This window comes from Leuresthes tenuis, unplaced genomic scaffold (genome assembly GCF_036924035.1).
Source record: "Leuresthes tenuis unplaced genomic scaffold, fLeuTen1.0.hap1 SCAF_4, whole genome shotgun sequence".
Taxonomy (NCBI): Eukaryota; Metazoa; Chordata; class Actinopteri; order Atheriniformes; family Atherinopsidae; genus Leuresthes; species Leuresthes tenuis.
In genome coordinates this window covers 12258568-12274552 of record NW_027325358.1, presented here as the reverse complement: position 1 = coordinate 12274552, position 15985 = coordinate 12258568, and the positions used below count along the sequence as shown (strand labels likewise).

The window sequence follows — 15985 nt, the reverse complement described above, 5'->3', positions numbered from 1 at the left end:
CATCATTTAATCAAAGCTATGGCCTGAAACTGGACAGAGATTTCTTTTAAACGTATAAAGAGGTTTGGTTCTTCCTTTACAAAGAAGCCAGTTTAATCTTAAGAGTTTTCTTTTTAAAACTTTTCTACTTGGTGTCACCGGATGTCTTCCCACAGTTCTCATTTGAAGCATGCATTTTTTTTTTTTTTTTAAATCAATATTCAACACAGCGGCAGAGCCAATTGCCACCAAACACTCTTGAACAGCGTTCAGAATTGAAAGTATTTGTTTTTCTGCACATCCAAGCCGCACAAAGCCTGTATGGTCACTTGAGGAAAAGGTCTCGTCTAAACTGTCTTGGACCCTGAAAGTTGCACATTTACAAACTGTTTTTTTTTCCTCTGCAAACTGCTGCCAAATTGTGCCGACTGACTGATCTGTGCAATAAGTGTAAATACTTTGAAAATGACTTTCTTTTGTACAACCAGCATCTGATAATAAAACTGATTTTACTTCATTACTTCCGTGACGTTCCCATAATTTGACCTCAGAGTTAATGTGCTGTTGTTGGAGATCGTCTCAAACACAGAGACGTGCGACTCTCCAGCACTTCTGAAATGATGAACGCAGCATTGTCATTATTAAAAAAAATAAATAAAAAACTTAAAAACTGAACGTTTCTTGAAGAAATGTAACATTCGATATGACAGGAGATGCTACGCTGCCTTTGACTGTTAAGTTGATGGCCTGCTGTAAATTTACGGAGTCACAACATCCAATTCTCACCACATGATTATTGTGGCCTAAAGCTTTCACAATAAGAGCACTACCTCAATAAAAACTGAAAACTTGAAGAAATATATATACGGCCATCAGACTTACTCATCTTTCCAGGTTTGTTTTGTCGAATTTAGTCATTTTTTTCGCCCATTTAACTACATTCAGAATAGGATCCAAAAAAAATGGTTAAAAACTAATCTGCTTTCACTAATTTTATCAGCCGAGGTTAAATCATACATGTGTATTAACATGATACCGATATTTCTCTCTTTTGATATCATGGTGATTGTTAGTATTCCAGTATATTGATAAAACTTTGTTTCCAAACAAGTCGAAGTATTTAAAGTCACAGATATGACTTTATTTGTGTGTAATGCAAGTTGCCAAGTAAAAAAAAAGGCATAAGACGAAACGTATAAATGTACATAAGCAGATATTCGTTGCCCTCTTACATTACAGTAACATGAACGCATGATTCTAAATTAAACCAGGCTAAACTGGGCCCATTTAAACTGCAGAAATAAAAGGACTTAAAAACAAAAGAACTCAAAGACAGAATCATTCAACTTTCTCTTCACGCGTCTGCTCCAAGTCATGGGAGTAACTGCATTTGTCTCCATGTGTGCATGTTCCCTGAGGAGAGAGAGAGAGAGAAAAGACACAGAATATTAAAAACATATTTAAATAACACCATAACAGAGGCTGGTGCACTCTGGTGCTGCATTACTATCTCAGCTAAATGAGTCACTGACCAGCCTGCCAACACAGCTGATGGAGACTTCGTCACAGATGGAGGCTATTTATGCAGTTACTTTATCTGCCTTCAATTCTGTGACTTTTGTGTCCCGAACATCATCATAAAAAAATGCTGAACTGATCTTCGCCGGCAAAACCTCAATCAGCTGAAGTCATCCAACAGAAACCAGGCTTCTACTGATCTATTCTGCTCGCACTGTGTTTTATTCTAAAATTCTGTCCTATTAAATCCTTGAGACTGATCAATATCACTATCTAAAAACTCAATGATAGGTGCCTTTGGCTTTTTTTTGCAACAGTCATAAGCACAGCAAATTCCCGATGAACACAACCAGTGAAACCTGCACTCTGAACACTCAAAAAACACTTTTTTGTGTCTGAACATGGCTTCATACGTTCAGACATCAAGTTCAAATTGGATCTCAACTCCACTGTCACATAGAGGCGAAACAAGCATGAGCTTCAATGTGCCCTGAAGGTACGTTTTCCTCCCCGGTTCCCATAATCCTCAAAGAGCCCCAACAACCTTTTGGTCCAAAAGCAGCTCATACTCCTGCAAACAAAAAGAGGAGGTACTTCCTCCAACTATGAAAATGTTCCTTCCATACCAGAGCACAGGCATATGAGGCGCCTTTGGACTGCAGGAGATGTTTAGACTGCAATCTGCCTCATCTTTGCAGCTCCAGATGTCATCTCCGACTGTTTATCTCTTTTTCTTTTTTTGCACTTTGTGTGAAAATAATTTGCTTCCACAGCAGTATTTACAGAACCTAATTAATTGTAAAACATGTAAATGACTATTTATTTTACACGACGTAAACCACCACTTGGTTTGGTAAGAAGTGAGTCACTCACCTGTCTGAACCTCTTGCAGGGGAAGTTCTTCAGCTGAGAAGAGTCTGTGATCTTTCTCTTGTTCTGGAACTTCTTCCTCTTGTCTTGCAGGTCAGTAGTGATACCACCGCTGGAGGATAAAACAACAGTAGCAAGTAGGTACAGGACATTTAGGGTTATCGTAGAAGAACCAGAACACCGTCTTTAAACAAGGTTTTCTTTACATTTGGGTTCAGACATATTTGGCCTATTTTTTGCTCAAAATGTTTAACATTGATCTTGGGCTTGTTAAGTCATTGCACCTTTAACCGGTTACTGTCAATGCTTTCATTTATTTATTTATTTTATCATCACCTGACAAAACCTCCCAAACTGTCGGGCCAAATCATCAATCTTGTGCCCTTTGGAAAAGAGGAAAAAATCCTATTTGAACACATCCTGAACTTGCTACCTCCATAAATTTAAAAAACAAACATCCAGTTCTTCAAGTTTAATGGGTTCTTCCTTCACCTATGCTCCATCTCTCCACCATTTTCTAAAGAAATTTGGCACAGTAGCTGTCGCGTGATCTCACCAACAAACGAAAATAGTGTTTTCAACCTGGGACGGACCTCAAAACTCTCGTTACTTCCCGTGTGTTAGAGCGTTGCGTGTTACTTACCCAGCTTTGGCACGAGCTTTGGGTCCCCAGAAGGCCTGAGGATTCTCCTGGAAGCGGGTCAGATGGCGTTTACGGGACTGAGGGTTGGCATCCTCTCTCACTGTGAAACAGGCCTCAAGGCTGTACACACACAACAAAACACATCTTAAAATCAAAAACAAATATCTTTGGCAAGTACAATCAAGTTAGAATAAAGGCCTCTTAATGTGCAAGTGACAAGAAATAATCCACTAACACCACCACATCCACGACGTTCAAAGAGATGATTTTCCAGTGTTTTCACTGACCCAACATCATCGTATCAACATTTAGAATTTGATGCAGCAACACACCGAAAAAAAGTTGTGATAAATGCAAACAAAGAGAAATACTGAGAGAGCATACAAGTAACAGCGTTGTGGAATATTCTAGAAACAACAGATGTGTTGGTAACAGGTGAGGATGTCCGGTATCTTTCCAAGGTTCACCATTTTGTGCCAAACTATCAGATGTTCATCTTCATGGTCCAAAAATATATTTCTTTATGAATAAAATCAAAGAATTTAGTGCAGGTCTTTCAGCACTTACAGAGGATGATACTGTGAAAAGATTCAGGGAGTCTGGGGGAAATCTCAGTCGGTAAAGGCCAAGAACAGAAACCACTGTTGGATGGTGGTGACCTCAGGCGGCACTGCATGAGAAACCGTCATGCCAACATGATGAATATAACCGCATCGGCTCAGGGATAACCTGGAAAGCCATTTGCCCTTAACGGGGTCTGCCGCAGCATTCACAAATGAGCCCAAAAAATGTATTACACAAGGAGGAAGTCATAAATCAACTCTGCACAAAAACACTGCAGAGTCCAGTCTGGGCAGAGAGAAAGTGGACACATGGTCAGATTACTCCATGTTTCAGGTGCTTTTTTAAAAAAATGTAAAAAAAAAAAAAAGGATGAGAGCAACCATCCAAGCTGTTATCCCTGAAAGGTGCAAAAGCCAGCGTCTGTCTGAGATTGTATTGCGGTGCATCGGTGTTCATGGCATTGATGCACAGGCGTGAGTCCTACGTTTCTCCAGAATTCTGCCTCCATCAAGGCAAAGTCTTTTAACACCAGACCTCACTTTGCACAGCTTACAGCGTGGCTTCACAGAGATAGAATGTGTGCGTTTGAGTGCGCTCGTCTTCTGCAGGCCAGAAAAACTACCATAAATGATTTGTATAATCTAAGTACAATGAAGTATGCCTGGAGAGATCATTTCCTGTGCAGCAGTGTCTGTTGAATAAAGGTCCAAACTACTACTGACTAAAGTCAATCAGCCCTCTCAAGTATCATTAAACTGATCATGTGGTCCACTGACTGGTCCCTGATAAACTGGCAGGACTCATCTTACCTGGGCTCAGTGGAGAGGATCTTAAATGCAGGACTAGTCTCAGACAATTTCTCCCTTTTCACAGGGTTGGCTTTCTCCTACAGAAGATGATAAATCAAAAATCCATCATTAGCTCAATTTGATTGCATTTTTGTTAGTTTTCCTTAATATCCCTCAGACAACAACAGCAGGAAAAAACGTACCCAGCATCGCATGATGTCCCAGATGACTGCAGGAGAAGCATCCGTCTTGACTGCGTTTTTACAGGCGTGAGAGAGGGAAACCCTGTGGCCAGCGTGGAGGAGAGCAGACCTGCGGGACAGAATTCATTCAGTTTGAGGCCAACGTAAGCCTGCAACACTGAGCTCTGGTGTGAATGCAGACAGGTGTCGGTACAAGTCAGTCAGGAGATTTATGCTCTCAATGTGTGCGGAAACAAATTATCTGAGTCACGAGCGGTTGGGTTAACCTAACTCATTAGGATAAAGCTTCATTATTCAATTGTTGCTGTTCCTTCGTGATGACAAAACAATTCAAAACCAATAAAGTAGTGACCTTTTTTTTTTTGTTTGAGATAAAACAAAGCAAAAGGCTAAAAGTTGCCCCACAGCCTCTCTGTTTACACGGATCGTTGCAGCATAAAAGCAACATCAAAATGACAGCTTAAGTTTTCCCTGAGAAAATAATAACCTAATCCCTTCAAAACTACTTTGTAACCAAATACTTTTGTTTCATTTGATGTCTGCAGGTCTACAGCGTTCGTCTGGCAACAGTTACTCACTTTCAGCTCTGCTCAGACATGCTTGACTCTTTGGCTCAACCATGTTACAAAACAGCTAAAGTTGTGTTGCGAATGAATCTGTTTCTGAGGATTGAAGTGTCACATTTCCAAGGTGTGTACATTGTGTCTCTCTTTAAAGAGAGTGCGAGGCCATAGGATTGAGGAGGAGGAGGACATTAAGTCTTATCCTCAATGTCTGACGCCTCTTCAAAGAGCATTTTGGGAGTAGCAAATATGAATGGGGTCTCATTAAAAAAGGCAGAGCAAGGGTTTGTACTTCAATGACTCGTGAGGGCAAACAAGCCATAGGCTCTCACAGTCTCCTTGTTTCTCAAGTTTCAGCACATTAACTTTGGTGCAGGTTAAGGTTGAGATTAGACAAACATAAGTCACTGTTCATGTTGAATTCAGGTTATCAAAACAAAAATCTGTTGATGGAGTCCAACAGTGACAATGGTGAGTTGGATCGAGTTCCTCGATGCTCCAAACGTTCCCCACAGCAGATTGTCTGCTTGGTGTAGAAGGCCCTGAACCCACTGTTTCATAGATCGGGCTCGTCCTAATGCAACCCAGCTTTGTCCTTGCAGCTGGGCCAAAGTTTTTTGGCTCTTTGCGGTGTCCCTCAAGTCAATCCTGAGGGAGCGATCTTGCAATGAGAGAAGTTTGATTTGTGAGCAACTGTTACGGCCCTTGGCTGTGGAAGAAGTGATGCAGCCTCCCTCCGTGCAGATTCCAGTGTGGCAGCACACCCTGAGGATTGGCTGCTTGGAGCCTTTGGCCTGCCTCCCTCTTGTGGGAAATCCATTGGACCAGCTTGGTGACACTGGACCAATCAGGACGGCTGAAACTAACACCTGGTGCTTCAAAAAGCCCAGAGGAGGATTAATTCACCGGGGAAATTTTGAACTGATGTACAGTTCGTCCCTTTTGTTCTGACTGAGAGTCTTGGGATTTGTGAGTCTTTGTGGCCCAAACTACATCAAGCTTATCTCTTAATTTTAGTTAAATTTGGTGGTGCTTGTCTTTTGAGAACGGTTTCTTTTGTTTGAATTCTTTGCTGACTGCCTCACTTGGATAATAAACCTTTTAACTCCAAATCCAAGATCTGACACATTTTTATGTCACCTCCCCTGACTGAGTCGGGTCGTAACAGTAACAATTTATAGATGAGTGGTATTTGTCATAGTAGAATCCACGTTATTACCCAGGCTTTGCAGCAGAACGCTACACTGAAACAACATGATTTCCCACTATACCGCTTACTGGTTTTAATATTCTAAGTGACTGGTGGGCAAGTCAAAGTAATGTCATCTATGTGTGGATGTGTGTGAGTGAACGTGTGTGTATACCTAAACTGGAGCAGCGGTGGAGTATTACAGTGTATTGTGCTGCTTAGATTGTCTACAGCATAGTACAGAGGCACATCTTCCAATTCCTGAAACAAACACAGATTCAAGAGGACAGTTGATGATCTGTACAGCTGGTGCAATTTAAAGCCACCTGAGGAAACTAACCACTGCCATAAGACAATGCCAAAAGATATCAGTTGCTATACTAAGAGCATAAAGAGTAGAAAAGGTAAGTGAATACCTCAGTCACCATGCTGAGCATGCCCTCGATACGTTTGGACGTCCCAAATCTGGACGGGTTCCCTGACACAGCAGACAAAACCCTCTGGACAAACGCCAAGTCGTGTATGGGCTCTGCCCAGATAGGACCCCCCAGCTACAAAAAGAGCAGACAGGTGTTAGCTGCTGCGTCAAAGAATACATGTTTGCACAGCAGTTACCACAAAGTAGCAGAGAATTCTTTACAGAACGTCAGGCGACGACAACCTGAGACTTTATTTTCACTGAGCAAAAACACGAAACCCTGCTGCCCACAATGAAGTCAGACACACCAACTAAGCTCATTTTACAAAGACTTAAACACATAATGGTATATACTGCTGCGATGTGTTGCACGTGAGTTTCGGTGTGTTACTGTCTGTGTGCCACCTGATGTCTCTGTCCACAGTGCTCACAAACTGGTCCAACTGGGGGTCCTGTGGCGGCAGAATACTTCATACTGAAATCACATAGAATTCCACTTTACCGCACACATACGGTGATCCTGCAGCACGTAAGGCAAGGAGAAATAACTCGGGATACAAGCTTGAGCTGTGACAGCACTACTTAAGGCTATCGTTCACATTTAACAATGAGGCACTCTCAAAATTAAAGCTGACTTTCATTTAACCAAACAGATGAACCGCTGCAGTCCACCTGAGTCAGTAATTTAGACAAATAGCCCTTCAAGTGGAAACCTCCCTATTTCTTTCCTATTACAGATCCTGACAATTTCCTTTAACGTTTTAGGTTCTGTTGAGACTGCAGGCAAATCACTTTTATTTCTCAAATCTGATGGTTAGGACAGATGGCCTGCACTGTTATTTGCAAGTGAGAACTAACAAAAAATACTGTTTTTTTTTTATTTTTATTACTGGTAAAACTCTTTCTAATCAATGTTGACACAGTTTGGATAACAGTTTAAAGGCCGGCAGTCTGAACGAGGCCTGAGTGCCGCCATATCAAATCATAGATCACATAGATTGAGTGTGTTTGGGTTAAGTAGTCTCCCACAGCAGAGTTTGCCTTTATTTGATCATCACATGCAAAACATTAAGTCCAAGCTGCACTGCGTGCGCTTACTTCTTTCCATTGCTTGTTCTCCTGCCCATTCTCTGGAAGTGGAAGGACCCACAGCCGACACAGTTGTAGATCAGCGCCTGTTTACTGCAACATAAAACAATGAGGAAAGATTTGCCTTATCTGTTGTTTCATTTGTCTGTCAGATGCAACCTTTTCTTAGAGCATGTATACATGCAGAGCGTAACGCTTTGTGCGCACATTTGCATCCACCTGCATTGCATGTCAACTCAGGCCCTTTAAGCTTGTTATAAAGCCATTATTACACTATACTTTGGGCTCTTGAGTTCGGCTCCCACTATTATTTCCAGATTTTGTTGCTGCAGTGACCTGGTCTTAGGATCGTTCATCTTTCAACATACAGTATATCAGGCTTTGCTAGGAGACAGTCTGTCAATGTGTGTGAGAGCACCTGGCTGAATTTTTGACTGTAGCCTGTCCTGTGAAGACGCGTACAAAGACCCGAATGTAAAAGTCAGCACTGACAGACAGCAGGGGCTGGATGTATCGCTGGTACACTCCGGCCCGCTGGTCAAGGCTGTGGAGGATGATGCGAAGAGCCTGCAGAGATTTAAGAAGGAAAAAAAAAAAAAAAGATGGAGGGGAAGACTCGTTAATTCTTACTACTGATATAGAAAATCTTTTGAAAACCTCAGATCTTTTGCAGGACTGAAAAAGACGTCACATCAACCTGTTGTGGCTGGTGTTACTGAGCAGACACTCTTAGCCAGGCCTACACATAGAGAAGCATTTAACCTAGCAGCGGGTTACATGTTCTGCTACTGGCTGCAAAAAAATACTTCAGCCAGAGCGGCATGAACACGTCAACACTGTAAAAATTCACCCGTTCCTTTTTTGTAGTATCATGCCGTACATAGCAGCATGTTAACAATAGCTGCAGAAGTACCGAACAACACTCGCTGTAAAGCAGCTCTATCAGTGGTTCAGAATCAACAAAGGCTAACATTTTAAAGACTGGAAATAAAAAAAAAATTAAAAAAAGCAGAGAGCAGCTCAGTGTTCTTAGTTTGGACCGAAACAGTGACTCTAAACCTCCAATCTAGGACGACCTTCACAAAGTTGCTGTTACTGACTCACATGTATTGTATGAAGTCACGAACAAAGGATTAAGACATTGTGAGCGTGAAGAAGCTGGCATGTCTCTACATGCGGCGCATGATCATTTTCACATTTCCGTGAGTGCCTGTGTATCCTGCGCCCTCACCATCTCATGGCAGTATTTGGCTTTGATGGAGACCGAACCATATTTGCTGTAGCAAGTCTCTCCACTGTTTCCTGCCATCACGGCCATGTCTGTACATGTTAAACACAACAGACCTGAGAGAGACAGAAAGAGCCCAACAGTCAGCGGAGAAAACAAGGGAGAAGAACAGAGAACAAACATTTTATGCAAATTAATTCAAGAAAAAAAAAACGGTATAAAGCCACGCAGGAACAATATCTGATCTAATTCAGATTTTTTTTTTAAATCAAACTGAATGAATAAAGCTGGATGACAGCAGATATATTTTCTAATTGACAATAAATCATCTTTCAGGGACAGTTCTGAAGTTGTTTCCCACCACTTTCATGGTATAGAACTTGTTGGTGCTTTGTTACTCAGTCTGGGCCACCTTGTGAATCCCAAAGAACCAAACAACTACAAACACAGGACTTAAAAACACTTTCGGTAGTTTTTAGGCTTTTTTCTTACTTGTAAGGAAGTCATTTTCATTTGGGTTTTATTGGTGTTTTTTCATTTCGCCTTCACATGCTTTTAATCCGTCTCTGCCTTTATGATTTAGTTTTCTGTCGCTGTGGTGTGTTGCGTTGTGTGCAGCATTTGATGAACTGGGGTTGTTTTTAAAGTGCTTTACAAATAAATTTGATTAGATTTTGATTCTACATGTGAGGATAAACACCACTTTGGCAATAAGAGGCAAAAGAGAAGCACATTGATAGAAAAGGACTGACTGCAGCTTTGTGCAAATACCCATAAAAGATTATTAAGTTAGTTTAAAATGGAGAAGTGGGGGAAAACAAGTCTTGTTTTTATGAAATTCAAGAAACCGTGCAACACGGAGAGCTGCAAATGCAGCTCCTTTGTGCTGTAAATTGAATCTTAATGGAACAAGAATTTCAGCATTTACATTTAGAAAACCCAAACGTTTTAACATGTTTCCTCGGTAAAGTGTCCAGTTTTATAGTCACATAATATTACCTGGAAGTCTCCTCCAGGTGGCGAGTCCAGTTGTCTCTAGAGGAAAACTGCTCAGTTTTACTTCAATAAGAGCTACAGTCATGTGTTAATGTACATTATAAAAACCCTCCCCCGTCATGGTTGATAGTTAATATGGAGGTATTTTTGTTTTTCTCCAAACTTGCTGCTGGTGCATTGTGACCAAACATCTCCACTTTGTTCTGTTTTGTCCAAAGGACGCGTTTCCACAAGTCTTGTGGTTTGTTCATATGCATCTTTGCCAACCTAAGCTGTGCTGCCACGTTGTTTTTAGAGAGGAGGCTTTCTCCTGCAGCACTTTCCAGACGAGCCATACTTATTAAGTCTTTTTCTAATTGAGCTGTCAAGAACTTTAACATATTGCATGCTAACTGAGGGCCGTTGAGTCTGAGATGTTGAAGGTTTCTCTGAGCACTGCATAGTTAGAGCTTGGGTTAAACTTGCTGGGAAATCCACTCCAGGGAAGATTGCAAGCCATCTTTAGTGTTTTCCACTCGTGAATAATCTTTCTAGAATGACGGATTTATAATATTTACTTACATAATATACATAATATTTACCTAATTTGAAGACCTGGTAAGGACCATGGACAAATTTTCATTTTGAAAAAAAAAGTGTACTTTCTTCTTCAGATGATTTTCTCTGCCTCAAGCCTGAAATTCTGCCTGTAAATAATCTAATTCAGCAACTGATTTTTACAGACAACAACCTGCAATTGGGTGATAAACTTAAAACTGATAAGGCCAAACTTTCCTTAAAAATGCATACTTATCATTACATTTTCTAACGTTTTTTTTTTTTTTTGTAATTCTCAGTTAAATCGAGCAGCCTGTTGTGGGCTGTGGACACATGAACTGGTGGAGTCAGGCTGAACTACCCACCTCCTTCACTCACAGCCTGCACGGCAGCATCCAGGAAAGAGGAAGGGCTACCATAAGGATCCAGGTCAATGACGTCATATGGCTCCTTCTTCCCTCGCATCTCATACATTAGCATACTGGGCACCAAAAAAAAAAAAGGGAAAAAAAGCAAACAGACAATTTTGGGCAAATTCATATGAACAAATTGATTTGAAAAAATCTGGGACTCTGTCGAAAAAGGGAAAGAGATGTTCAGAGAAGCATGAGGAGTGACTGAAGAGGACAAGAAAAGGTAATAAAAGAAGAAAAGAAAATGGACAAGAATGAAAGAGACCATATAAGGAGCAGAGGAATGAACAGAGGAGGAAGTCAAAGGTGAACATATGGAGAACATACTCAGTAGTCATACCTGGCGTCCCTGCAGCTGGCCTGAAGCAGGTGGCTGACTCCATTGTACTGGGCATTCCTTGCGATCAGGGCTGCTGCCTTGGAGGAAAAGTCATTAGCGGTGACGCTCTTCAGGCCGGGGACCTCAAGTGCAAAACGCACCGAGCGCAAACCAGATGCTGCCAGGCCCTCCAGAACACGAAGACCAAGCTGAAACAAAAGGGTCAGAGAAGCGATTTTTCATTGACATCATCTAAACACGAACAGAACACATTGATGTTTGCATCAGCTCAAACAACTTCAAAGCTGCAAAACATTTGGCCAGTGGAGTCGCTGTAGTAAAAGACACGGCAGAAAATGTTTTTTTTAAATCTCTGGTCTTTAGTGGACATTAATGACAGTGAAATATTTCGAAAAGTTTTATAAAAATGTCTATTTACTTCTCTTTACCACTTGGGGCCACCAAACTGTGAAATTACCTGGTCTAACACAGTTAGCGATGATCCAAAACACTTTACGCTGGATCCAGGGTGTGTACTTTTAAAGGATCCACTCTTTCAAAGGGCTTTTTAACCTTGTCTAGGTTCGACATAGTGCTTTAGAGTATATTTTCCACTCCCTCATAAAGCGCTTCCTAATATAAATACATATACACACACAGTCCTAGCCTCTGAATAGCCAAACCTTTAGCCATCTTAACTAATACAGAACCAAATAAACATAAAAGAAAGTTCCATTTAAACTGCTTAAGCTGCAAACATATGTTTCATTTCTATTCAGCAAATCTTTCAGTGGGAATTCTTCCACAGTTGCAGCAGTAGAATCTGCTGCTCCACTCTAAAAATCTATTCTACATACCTCACACTTCTCCCCCACTGTTGCAGTAACTTTGGGCTCCTCTGCACCATTTTTCTCCTCATTCTGTACGTCAGTCTCATTCGTCTCCTCTGACAGAGAGACAACAACCCTCTCTTTTTCCCCAGGCACCACCACCTTCACCCCACGCCGAGCCAGCAGATCTCTCGCAAACTCCGTGATAACGGCGCATCTGGAAACAAGGAGGCAAGAATTCTTACCGCACACATAAGAGTTAAATAACATGACATTCATGGCATTTTCTATCCTCCGGACACTAGTTCACAATTCTTTCCACACATCTTTGACGTGTCGTTGGGTAGCGTAGTTCTGATCCTACAGCATCTTTTTAAGAGTAAATGTAACTTAAATTTTCTTTTCCTTTTTGTAATTTCTTGCAAAAATGAATGAAGTACATGCTTTAAGTGTTACTACAAAAATCTCAAGCTCACTTACGTTAAATCTCTGTTAAACTCCTGGACTGGGTTGTAAAACACCTCGTTGGCACTTGGAAACAAGATGGCGGCCTTTCCCTCCTTAACAACCGTCTCTCCAGGCAACAGATCCACGGAAGGCGTCTTTTCCTGGCTGCCTGCGGCATCAGTACTCATGCCTGCTGTCGGAGATGGATTCATTGTTGGTGGAGGTTTGATGGGAGGAACCTCGGGATCCATAGATCTCAGTCTCCTGCGAGCAGCAGCGCCACCAACACAGCACCAAAAGTTTTGTCTGGCTGGACGGTTGCACGACCGAGGCCGGTGACAGTAGATGACGAGGAAGGACAGCCAAGCGGTCCGCACCAGCATAAAGCTTTGGCCTGCAAGGACAGACATTTACACAGAGAACAAATAGCAAACATCTGTGGGTTTGAGATAAAAATGTCGAGATGGCGCATCTAAAGGCTGGAAAAGTATGTGGTACTAAAAAGGAAAGGCTTGAAAAACACGCTGCAACTACTTAGGTTAACTGGCAACAGAGAAGTAACATGATTGGATATAAAAAGAGCACCTTAGCAAGGCAGAGTCTCTCAGAAGTAAAGCTCTTCAGCAATCTCAAAAAATGATAATGAAAAAAAAATGCATTCCATAAAGATACTCTTCAGAGTAAAGTTGTGAAGACTTTGAATATTCCATCATCTTCAGTGGATACTGTCTTCAAATAAATCTGAGAATCTGGAGAATTGAAAGCCAAAACTGTCTGCCCGTGATCTTCGGGCCCTCGTGCAGCAGTGCATTAAAAACAGCCACAATTCTGTCATGAAAGTCACCGCATGGGCTCAGAAGCACCTCCAGAAATCATTGTCTGTGAAGACAGACCACTGTGGAGATTACAGCTCTATCACACAAAGAAGAAGCCATAAGAAGCCATTTATGTCTGCAATTGGTTGCGTATTAAAGAGAGCTGGATTCAGCTTGGAGGAAGTACTGCTTTTATGAATGTTCTACAACTAACCAGCAAGCACAGGTGCAGAAGTGGAATGCATCCCCCATTAATGCATCTAAGCTTATGGTCATATATTGAAGTATTTGTTTATATATATCATACACCATAGCAATGCGATATCAAACGATGGCACTGCATATTGCAGCCTTATTCGTTCTAACTGCAGAGATGAATGAGTCAGGGTTATGGTGGGGTGGATTGTCCATGAAGGAGAGCAGTTTGTTCAGTGACTTCCTGCCCCTCACTGACTCCAGCATCTTCACATTAGTTTGGTAGCTTATTTTCCATACAAGTCTCCAAGGTGTGTTTTGACTGACAGATTCAAAATGCCCAATACATTTAGTTGAAAAAGTTAAAGTCCAAATTGATCTTTTGTTTGTGCACAACACCCAGCCGAGCTATAAAGTCATCAGAGCTGCTCTTTCAAGGTCGGCGGCGTAAGATCTCAGGGTGAGGTCAAACATTCACTCCACAGAGGAAATCAGCATGCTCGCAAAGCTGATGTGCACTGATGGGTGTGGGATTTTTGCTCACAAAAAAAAGTACACTGTCATAGCTGCTGCTATGTGTTCACTATCCTTTCATTCATCTCAACTGACTTTTAGCGTCTCGGTCAACAAGGAGATTAACTTCTACGTGCCCCCTGAAAAATGCATCTACCCTTAACCTCCAGTGCCTTTGATTTGGTGTTTTTCAATACAACATATGTGACTATATAACAGTCCTTTTAAATGTGACTAAACATGTGGTTACTTTAAGCTAATCTGCTGGGTGAAAACACTGTTCAGCTAATAAGCACGACCTATACTACTCAAGTTAGCTGCTGCATGCAACTTTCCATTAAAACTATTCGCATATTTGCTAGCTATGCTAAACAGGTAGAGGATGATATTTTTACCTCCACTACGTGGACACTGCTGTTCAAGTGAGCACGGCGTTTTCTTGTTAGCGACACAGATGGTCTCGTGCTGTTTGTTTATTTGCTGCTCCGTTCAATCAGCAGTTTGCTCACGTTAGCGCATGGAAGCGGCCATGTTTGGAGCGACTCTACGGAAGCCTATGCGGTCAGAAAGGAGCGTTAAAGCTGCAGGCTCCGGTCGCCTGAGACCTGGAAAGACCGGTGGGCTCCGGAGAAAAACGAAGCGTGGAGAGAGTGGAAAGGTACACCAGTCGAAATCTGCTCTAAATACATCAGACTGCTTTAATGAATAATAATTAAATGTGATTGTGTCTGAAGTCAGGGAAACAATGTACCGAAAATGCTAAACCACAATTTCCCAGCTTTATGACGTGCAGATATGAACATTTCCAAGAGAAAACGAACCATGTCAGTGCTGGTTAGTGCCGTGCAGCTCGCGATATGTACAGTAGGATATTGATTTACAGCTTGGAGTTTTGATGACCTGTCCCACTTCTTGCACTGACTGCTGCCATTTAATATATCAAGAAAAAGTTTTTAAAACATCGAAAAGAAAATGTACGAATGCCATCCTCTAAAATTGCTCTCGGATAGGTCCTGCTCTAAATTTTACTGAAAGGAAAAGTATGCCATTGATATAATAAAAATATTACCTTACAGAACAAAGATCAGAGTATATAGGGTGCATAAATATATATTCTGTGACTGTTATTCACTAAACAGTGATGTGCAAAAGGCTCAGCCACTCTTCATATCTTTATATACTGCCAGGAAAACATGAAGCAAGTCCAGCAATTTTCTGAAACAGCTGCAAATATAAATAGAACTATAGTATATTAGGCAAAGACTGAGTTGTACAATTCTGATGAGCTTGAAAGTCAATATTTGGTATGACCATCTTTACACTTCAACACATTGTGACGAGGCTTTAGAGAACAGTTTGGATCAACTAAAGGTTCCACATCTTTCAGGTCCTGCTCAGGTTCTGTGTCTTCCTTTTTTTTCCCAGTTTTCCCTGACTTTTTTAAGGACACACAACACTTCATACTCTTTTGGGAAAAAATACTATTTTCTTTCATTAAGATTGTGTTTTCTTTGTTTTCTTTGTACGTGCAACAAAATAAATGGTAGCAGGCTGCTAGTAACAAAGAGCCTAAAGATGCAATAAATTTAAAAAAAAAGTTATTTGCTAAGCTGGTTGTTGTACATAATACTTGTTTACCCCTTGAGTTATGTGCATTTTGCACATTAATGATTCAGTAGCAACAAGAAAGTGAAATATGGACTAGTTCATGGGTTGGACTGAAAATGAGTGGAAAAAGCAGCCGATCTTTAAAGGAAAGCTTTGGAAATCCCTCAGAAACCTTTGGGAACTTTTGGCCAAGACCTCTTTAAAAGATTACGTGAGAGCCTTGCTCTTTGGAAGCAAAATGTGAAAAAAAAGGAGAGCTG

General features: G+C 41.3%; 1 protein-coding gene across 1 annotated transcript; it reads right to left on the bottom strand.

Moving 5' to 3' along the window:
- Nucleotides 1–1098: 1098 nt before the first annotated feature.
- On the bottom strand, nucleotides 1099–14666 carry trmt1 (tRNA methyltransferase 1). The gene is made up of 16 exons (XM_072384617.1): nucleotides 14513–14666; nucleotides 12628–12988; nucleotides 12175–12364; nucleotides 11339–11526; nucleotides 10951–11066; nucleotides 9056–9168; nucleotides 8243–8391; nucleotides 7834–7917; nucleotides 7141–7210; nucleotides 6734–6868; nucleotides 6493–6578; nucleotides 4566–4674; nucleotides 4384–4460; nucleotides 3011–3130; nucleotides 2371–2479; nucleotides 1099–1392 (listed from the first exon to the last, which is right to left on the bottom strand). Exons 2-16 carry the CDS (start codon nucleotides 12975–12977, stop codon nucleotides 1318–1320), a joined length of 1971 nt encoding a protein of 656 aa, XP_072240718.1. The 5' UTR covers nucleotides 12978–12988; nucleotides 14513–14666; the 3' UTR covers nucleotides 1099–1317.
- Between the last annotated feature and the right edge of the window lie 1319 nt (nucleotides 14667–15985).